Genomic DNA, 9,330 nt, shown 5'->3' on the forward strand with positions numbered 1-9,330 from the left:
GTCAGTCAGTCAGTCAGTCAGTCAGTCAGAGTCAGTCAGTCAGTCAGTCAGTCAGTCAGAGTCAGTCAGTCAGTCAGTCAGTCAGTCAGTCAGTCAGTCAGAGTCAGTCAGTCAGTCAGTCAGTCAGTCAGTCAGTCAGTCAGTCAGTCAGTCAGTCAGAGTCAGTCAGTCAGTCAGTCAGTCAGTCAGTCAGTCAGTCAGAGTCAGTCAGTCAGAGTCAGTCAGTCAGTCAGTCAGTCAGTCAGTCAGTCAGTCAGTCAGTCAGTCAGAGTCAGTTAGTCAGTCAGTCAGTCAGTCAGTCAGTCAGTCAGTCAGTCAGTCAGAGTCAGTCAGTCAGTCAGTCAGAGTCAGTCAGTCAGAGTCAGTCAGTCAGTCAGTCAGTCAGAGTCAGTTAGTCAGTCAGTCAGTCAGTCAGTCAGAGTCAGTCAGTCAGTCAGAGTCAGTAGTCAGTCAGTGAGTCAGTCAGTCAGTCAGTCAGTCAGTTCTGTGACTCTCTCTCTCTCTCTCTCTGACTGGAACCTTCATTCAATGCCAGCCTCTTTTGTGTTACACTTCAATTGACCTTGTAAGAGGTTTACAGCTTTTTCCACTTTCTCCTTTTAATTTCCAGAGTGGTGAGTGACTTAATACAGGCTTTGAAGAAAACAGGATCAATTAAACAAAAGTCTCTCACGACTCTGCCTTGTCCGAGCCAGAAGGGAGGGAGACATGAAGGGGGTGAGGGTGAGGGTGAGGGAGGAAGGGAGGGAGGGAGACATGAAGGGGGTGAGGGTGAGGGTGAGGGAGGAAGGGAGGGAGACATGAAGGGGGTGAGGTGAGGGTGAGGGAGGGAGACATGAAGGGGGTGAGGTGAAGGAGTGAGGGAGGGATGGAGGCGTGAAGGGGGTGAGGGTGAGGGAGGAAGGGAGGGAGACATGAAGGGGGTGAGGTGAGGGTGAGGGAGGAAGGGAGGGAGGGAGACATGAAGGGAGTAAGGTGAGGGTGAGGGAGAAAGGGAGGGAGACATGAAGGGGTTGAGGGTGAGGGAGGGAGACATGAAGGGAGTAAGGTGAGGGTGAGGGAGAAAGGGAGGGAGACATGAAGGGGTTGAGGGTGAGGGAGGGAGACATGAAACGGGTGAGGTAAGGGAGGGAGACATGAAGGGGGTAAGGTGAGGGAGGGAGACATGAAGGGGTGAGGTGAAGGAGAGCAGGAGACATGAATTGGGTGAGGTAAGGGAGGGAGGGAGACATGAAGGGGGTGAGGTGAGGGAAGGAGACATGAAACGGGTGAGGTGAGGGAGAGAGGGAGACATGAAGGGGCTGAGGTGAGGGAGTGAGGGAGGGATGGAGGCGTGAAGGGGGTGATGTCCCACCATGTCCTTCCACCAGCATGTAGAAGCCTGATGTCCCACCATGTCCTTCCACCAGGGTATAGAAGCCTGATGTCCCACCATGTCCTTCCACCAGGGTATAGAAGCCTGATGTCCCACCATGTCCTTCCACCAGGGTATAGAAGCCTGATGTCTCACCATGTCCTTCCACCAGGGTATAGAAGCCTGATGTCCCACCATGTCCTTCCACCAGCATGTAGAAGCCTGATGTCTCACCATGTCCTTCCACCAGGGTATAGAAGCCTGATGTCTCACCATGTCCTTCCACCAGGGTATAGAAGCCTGATGTCTCACCATATCCTTCCACCAGAGTATAGAAGCCTGATGTCCCACCATGTCCTTCCACCAGCATGTAGAAGCCTGATGTCTCACCATGTCCTTCCACCAGGGTATAGAAGCCTGATGTCCCACCATGTCCTTCCACCAGGGTATAGAAGCCTGATGTCTCACCATGTCCTTCCACCAGGGTATAGAAGCCTGATGTCCCACCATGTCCTTCCACGAGGGTATAGAAGCCTGATGTCCCACCATGTCCTTCCACCAGGGTATAGAAGCCTGATGTCTCACCATGTCCTTCCACCAGGGTATAGAAGCCTGATGTCTCACCATGTCCTTCCACCAGGGTATAGAAGCCCCATGTCCCACCATGTCCTTCCACCAGCATGTAGAAGCCTGATGACTCACCATGGTCTTCCACCAGCGTATAGAAGCCTGATGTCTCACCATGTCCTTCCACCACGGTATAGAAGCCTGATGTCTCACCATGTCCTTCCACCAGGGTTTAGAAGCCTGATGTCCCACCATGTCCTTCCACCAGGGTATAGAAGCCTGATGTCTCACCATGTCCTTCCACCAGGGTATAGAAGCCTGATGTCCCACCATGTCCTTCCACCAGGGTATAGAAGCCTGATGTCTCACCATGTCCTTCCACCAGGGTATAGAAGCCTGATGTCTCACCATGTCCTTCCACCAGGGTATAGAAGCCTGATGTCCCACCATGTCCTTCCACCAGGGTATAGAAGCCTGATGTCCCACCATGTCCTTCCACCAGGGTATAGAAGCCTGATGTCCCACCATGTCCTTCCACCAGCATGTAGAAGCCTGATGTCCCACCATGTCCTTCCACCAGGGTATAGAAGCCTGATGTCCCACCATGTCCTTCCACCAGGGTATAGAAGCCTGATGTCCCACCATGTCCTTCCACCAGGGTATAGAAGCCTGATATCCCACCATGTCCTTCCACCAGCATGTAGAAGCCTGATGTCTCACCATGTCCTTCCACCAGGGTATAGAAGCCTGATGTCTCACCATGTCCTTCCACCAGGGTATAGAAGCCTGATGTCTCACCATATCCTTCCACCAGAGTATAGAAGCCTGATGTCCCACCATGTCCTTCCACCAGCATGTAGAAGCCTGATGTCTCACCATGTCCTTCCACCAGGGTATAGAAGCCTGATGTCCCACCATGTCTTTCCACCAGGGTATAGAAGCCTGATGTCTCACCATGTCCTTCCACCAGGGTATAGAAGCCTGATGTCCCACCATGTCCTTCCACCAGGGTATAGAAGCCTGATGTCTCACCATGTCCTTCCACCAGGGTATAGAAGCCTGATGTCTCACCATGTCCTTCCACCAGCATGTAGAAGCCTGATGTCTCACCATGTCCTTCCACGAGGGTATAGAAGCCTGATGTCCCACCATGTCCTTCCACCAGGGTATAGAAGCCTGATGTCTCACCATGTCCTTCCACCAGGGTATAGAAGCCTGATGTCTCACCATGTCCTTCCACCAGGGTATAGAAGCCCCATGTCCCACCATGTCCTTCCACCAGCATGTAGAAGCCTGATGTCTCACCATGGTCTTCCACCAGGGTATAGAAGCCTGATGTCTCACCATGTCCTTCCACCAGGGTATAGAAGCCTGATGTCTCACCATGTCCTTCCACCAGGGTATAGAAGCCTGATGTCTCACCATGTCCTTCCACCAGGGTATAGAAGCCTGATGTCTCACCATGTCCTTCCACCAGGGTATAGAAGCCTGATGTCCCACCATGTCCTTCCACAAGCATATAGAAGCCTGATGTCCCACTTTGCCACAGCGGAAGCGTTTGACTTGATTTTCCCCGTCTCTGATTTTCAGTTGCAATTCTTTGCTCTTTTCCTGATGAACTCAACATGCTGAGCCTCTTTAGCAGCTAGTTTCATGGACACAAGGACTTGAATGGCCTTTGCCAAGGTCAGATTACTTTCAGTCGATAGTCTCCTTTGTGTAGCTTCACTCCGTAGCCCACATACTAGTCTGTCTCTAATGATGTCATTTACAACATTATTCAACTCAGCGCAGCAGAAAACATTGCAAATAGTAATAACCCTAATACACAACGGATTCCATTTAATTTATTCCATTCCAGCCATTACGATGAGCCCCGTACTCCCCAATTAAGGTCTCACCAGTCGCCTGTGCACCATCACCACAGTGCTATTACAGCGACTTATACATAACATTGCTTAACCACTTACATAATCATCATTTTTTTATGTTTTTTTTCTACCACAAGGATTATTTCAATAACTGAAAAACAAACTCCCGTTTTTAAACCTTATGCTTAATTGTTGTTTACGGTGCAACAACACAAACAGATTGTAAATTAATAACTGAATGTAGCTGGATTCAAAGAGTTTAGAAAGTCTTAACATAAACGTTAACGTTTTATTGAAACAGACTCAGACGTTATGCAAGTAGTTAAAGTGCAATAAAATTGATAAAACAACAAGTGGTTCCAGAGTTCGTCAACATGCTTTGCTTTATCTTGGCCAGGTCGCAGCTGTAAACTAGCCTACCTGGTTAAAATAAAGGTGAAATAAATAAAATGAAAAAAAATAATAAAACAAATTCTGGGTTCAAACAAAGCAATATTCTGCAGACCAGCGACAGACGTCACTCCAGCTAACATACGTTTTCAATGGAACATGATAGAATGATTGTGGGAGGGGGGGGGACACACAATAGATTGTTTCTCTAGGTTGAAGGTTGTGAAAACAGGAACAAATCTAATGAGGGTCAATTAGTGCTAGAGACTGTAGAAGGATGGATCTCTGTGTTCAGACAGCCGAGGACATACACACAACAACGCAGAACACAGTCTGATCTCTCTAGGAACACATGCCAGAGTTATCATGTCCAGACGCCGTAGTGTTCCGCATTATCGCTGTAGTGTTTCCGCATTATCGCTGTAGTGTTTCCGCATTATCGCTGTAGTGTTTCCGCATTATCGCTGTAGTGTTCTGCATTATCGCTGTAGTGTTGTGCATTATCGTTGTAATTTTCTGCATTATCACTGTAGTGTTCCACATTATCGCTGTGGTGTTTTGCATTATCAATGTAGTGTTCCACATTATCACTGTAGTGTTCCGCATTATTGCTGTAGTGTTCCGCATTAGCACTGTAGTGTTCCGCATTATCACTGCAATTTTCTGCATTATCACTGTAGTGTTATGCATCATCAGTGTAGTGTAATCTGCATTATCACTGTTGTGTTCCGCATTATCACTGTAGTGTAACCTGCATTATCACTGCAATTGCAGCATTATCACTGTAGTGTTATGCATCATCACTGTAGTGTTATGCATTGCCACTGTAGTGTTCAACATTATCACTGTAATTTCTGCATTATCACTGCAGTGTTATGCACTATCGCCATAGTGTTCAGCCATACCACCATAGTGTTATGCATTATCGCTTAAGTGTTCTGCATTATGACTGTAGTGTTCAGCATTATCACTGCAGAGTTACTGCATTATCACTGTAGTGTAACCTGCATTTATCTATCTTTATTTAACCAAGTAAGTCCATGAGAACACATTCTCACTTGCAATAATTGTCCATAGACTGTTACACTCCTGCATTTATCTATTGGCTTCTGTTGACGTCGTTATGTAACCAGGTAAGTCATGGAGAACCCATTCTTTAAAAAAAAATAACTTCCCTAAATATAACACTGTACACTATAGCAGTGATATATTGACTTCTTCCACATCACTGTCATAATAATGTTTTCTAACAAAGTCACTGGCTAAAATCAATAGTGGAGTACAACAGGTGTCACCTGTCTCTGCCTGTCCTACCAAAACTTAGACAGGCTGGAGATTTTACCTCATGCAGTTATCACACAGCTTCTACCTATCACTATGTGACTGATTCCCTAGCTGAGAGAGAGAGAGAGAGAGAGACTAGAGAGAGAGAGAGAGAGAGACTAGAGAGAGAGACTAGAGAGAGAGAGAGAGACAGAGAGAGAGACTGAGAGAGAGAGACAGAGAGAGAGACTAGAGAGAGAGAGAGAGAGAGACAGAGAGAGAGACAGAGAGAGAGACTAGAGAGAGAGAGAGAGACTAGAGAGAGAGAGAGAGAGAGAGAGAGAGAGAGAGAGAGAGAGAGAGAGAGAGAGAGAGAGAGAGAGAGAGAGAGAGAGAGAGAGAGAGAGAGAGAGAGAGAGAGAGAGCTAAGAGAGATAGAGGCAAAGAGAGAGAGAGAGAGAGAGAGAGAGAGAGAGAGAGAGAGAGAGAGAGAGAGAGAGAGAGAGAGAGAGAGAGAGAGAGAGAGAGAGAGAGAGAGAGAGAGAGAGAGAGAGAGAGAGAGAGAGAGAGAGAGAGAGAGAGAGAGAGAGAGAGAGAGAGAGAGAGAGAGAGAGAGAGAGAGAGAGAGAGAGAGAGAGAGAGAGAGAGAGAGAGAGAGAGAGAGAGAGAGAGAGAGAGAGAGAGAGAGAGAGACTAGAGAGAGAGAGAGAGAGAGAGAGAGAGAGAGAGAGAGAGAGAGAGAGAGAGAGAGAGAGAGAGAGACAGAGAGAGAGAGAGAGAGAGAGAGACAGAGAGAGAGACAGAGAGAGAGAGAGAGAGAGAGAGACAGAGAGAGAGACAGAGAGAGAGACAGAGAGAGAGAGAGAGAGAGAGAGAGAGAGAGAGAGAGAGAGAGAGAGAGAGAGAGAGAGAGAGAGAGAGAGAGAGAGAGAGAGAGAGAGAGAGAGAGAGAGAGAGAGAGAGAGAGAGACAGAGAGAGAGACGAGAGAGAGAGAGAGAGAGAGAGAGAGAGAGAGACTAAGAGAGAGAGAGAGAGAGAGAGAGAGAGAGAGAGAGAGAGAGAGAGAGAGAGAGAGAGAGACTAGAGAGAGAGAGGCAGAGAGAGAGAGAGAGAGAGAGAGAGAGAGACAGAGAGAGACAGAGAGAGAGACTAGAGAGAGAGAGAGAGAGACAGAGAGAGAGACTAGAGAGAGAGAGAGAGAGACAGAGAGAGAGACAGAGAGAGAGACTAGAGAGAGAGAGAGACAGAGAGAGAGAGAGAGAGAGAGAGAGAGAGAGAGAGAGACTAAGAGAGAGAGAGAGAGAGAGAGAGAGAGAGAGAGAGAGAGAGAGAGAGAGACTAGAGAGAGAGAGAGAGAGACAGAGAGAGAGACGAGAGAGAGAGAGAGAGAGAGACAGAGAGAGAGACAGAGAGAGAGACTAGAGAGAGAGAGAGAGAGAGAGAGAGAGAGAGAGAGAGAGAGAGAGAGAGAGAGAGAGAGAGAGAGAGAGAGAGAGAGAGAGAGAGAGAGAGAGAGAGAGAGAGAGAGAGAGAGAGAGAGAGAGAGAGAGAGAGAGAGAGAGAGAGAGAGAGAGAGAGAGAGAGAGAGAGAGAGAGAGAGAGAGAGAGAGAGAGAGAGAGAGAGAGAGAGAGAGAGAGAGAGAGAGAGAGAGAGAGAGAGAGAGAGAGAGAGAGAGAGAGAGAGAGAGAGAGAGAGAGAGAGAGAGAGAGAGAGAGAGAGAGAGAGAGAGAGAGAGAGAGAGAGAGAGAGAGAGAGAGAGAGAGAGAGACTAAGAGAGAGAGAGGCAGAGAGAGAGAGAGAGAGAGAGAGAGAGAGAGAGAGAGAAACAGAGGTGCATTTGTTCCAGAATAGACCAGAGCAAAAATCAAAGTTGTAGCAACAACCGAGCAGAATCATAACACACAGTCAGTACAGGGAAAAAGAGGGAGAAAGATCAGAGATAGACAGAGAAACAGAGAGGTGCTTCAGAGCTAACAAGACCTGACAGAGCAGAATAGTACAGGGTAGTCCTTGTTCCTTACCTGTGATGAAGACAGCCTTGCCCTGGACAGGCAGAGTGGGTGCTGGGGCTGTCCTGGCAGAGTATAGGCAGCAGGTGAGACAGAGGACAGCCAACACCAGGGCAGCAGGCACACAGAAGAACCACAGCCTCTCCACTAGTAAGGTGACCCCCAGCCAGGCCACTACGGTCGGGGCCGCGCTGATGTGGGACGCCAGGACCTTCTTCATTGCCCCTCCAACAAACGCAGACATCACCCCCATGTAGATCCAGTCTAAGTAGTCTTCCATTGGATGGAAGGAAGGAAGGAAGAGCAGAGTGGGGTTCAGATCTCTCAGTTCTTCTCGGTTCTCAGCACTGCAACTCTCTCTCTCTCTCTCTCTCTCTCTCTCTCTCTCTCGCTCTCTCTTTCTATCTCACTCTCTGTGCTGCTGTGTGTCTCTCTGTGTGTGTCCCTCTCTAAATTGTGTGGTGTCAGATCAGAGAGTAACAGAGTGGTTGAAGGGAAGCCAGTGCAGTACAGACTCAGCTCTCTCTCTCTCTCTCTCTCTCTCTCTCTCTCTAGTGTATATATAGACCAAGCTGCTGGGGGGGGAGGGACTACACTAGCAAGGATCTAATCAGTGCCCAATGACCAAAGTTTTGCTGCAGTTTAAGGCAGACCCCCCCTTTACCCTCCACCCCTCTTTCTCACACACACTCTCTCTCTCTCTCTCTCTCTCTCTCTCTCTCTCTCTCTCTCTCTCTCTCTCTCTCACTCTCTCTCTCTCTCTCTCTCTCAATTCAATTCAATTCAAGGGGCTTTATTGGCATGGAAAACATATGTTAACATTGCCAAAGCAAGTGAAGTAGATCTCTCTCTCTCTCTCTCTCTCTCTCTCTCCTCTCTCTCTGTCTCTCTCTCTCTCTCTCTCTCTCTCTCTCTCTCTCTCTCTCTCTCTCTCTCTCTTTCTTTCTCCCTTTTTTCTCTCTCTCTCTCTTTCTCTCTCTCTTTCTTTCTTTCTCTCTCTCTCCCTCTCTCTCTCTTTCTTTCTCCCTCTCTCTCTCTCTCTCTCTCTCTCTCTTTCTGTCTCTCTCTCACACACACACAGTTTAGCTGCTGTCTTCTTATGGGTTGTTGCTCAAGGTAATGTTTTAAACACCACGTCTTTCTCAGTTCAATTTCAATTTTAATTTTAGGGCTTTATTGACATGGGGAACATATGTTAACATTGCCAAAACAAGTGAAGTAGATAATAAACAAAAGTGAAATAAACAATAAAAATGAACAGTAAACATTACACTCACAAAAGTTCCAAAAGAATAAAGACATTTTAAATGTCATATTGTGTCTATATACAGTGTTGTAACGATGTGCAAATAGTTAAAGTACAAAATGGAAAATAAATCAACATAAATATGGGTTGTATTTACAATGGTGTTTGTTCTTCACTGCTTGCCCATTTACCCATGACAACGGGCCACAAATCTTGCTGCTGTGATTGCACTTTGCGATATTTATGCCTGACAGATATGGGAGTTTATCAATGTTTGATTTGTTTTCTAATTCTTTGTGGGTCTGTGTGATTCTGTGGGAAATATGTGTCACTAATGTGGTCAATATATATTTGACCGGTGTACAGCTCAGTTTCCACGTCATTCTGTGGACAGTAGGTAGATGCAGTGTATTTTTGTCACGATCACTGTCCTCGAACTCCCTGTCATAAATAAGCCAAGGCGCAGCGTGCCGGTAAGTCCACATCCTTTATTTCGAAGTGAAACCGAACAAAAACAATAAACAGGATAAACAGAAAGAAACCGTGACGTTCTGGGGCTGCTTAAAGGCAGCTGCACAAAAACAAGATCCCACAACTCAAGGAGGGAAAAAGGGCTGCCTAAGTATGG

General features: G+C 47.3%; 1 protein-coding gene across 1 annotated transcript in view; it reads right to left on the minus strand.

The window, feature by feature from the left end:
• LOC106594819 (11-beta-hydroxysteroid dehydrogenase type 2) overlaps positions 1-8,123 on the minus strand; it is a 41,266-nt gene extending 33,143 nt beyond the window's left edge. The window contains exon 1 of the mRNA XM_082969846.1: positions 7,469-8,123. Within this exon, the coding sequence (XP_082825972.1) occupies positions 7,469-7,736 (268 nt within the window). The 5' untranslated portion in view covers positions 7,737-8,123. The remainder of the gene's footprint in view (positions 1-7,468) is intronic.
• Between the last annotated feature and the right edge of the window lie 1,207 nt (positions 8,124-9,330).

The sequence above is a fragment of the Salmo salar genome, chromosome 26, assembly GCF_965601325.2.
Source record: "Salmo salar chromosome 26, fSalSal1, whole genome shotgun sequence".
Classification (NCBI taxonomy): domain Eukaryota; kingdom Metazoa; phylum Chordata; class Actinopteri; order Salmoniformes; family Salmonidae; genus Salmo; species Salmo salar.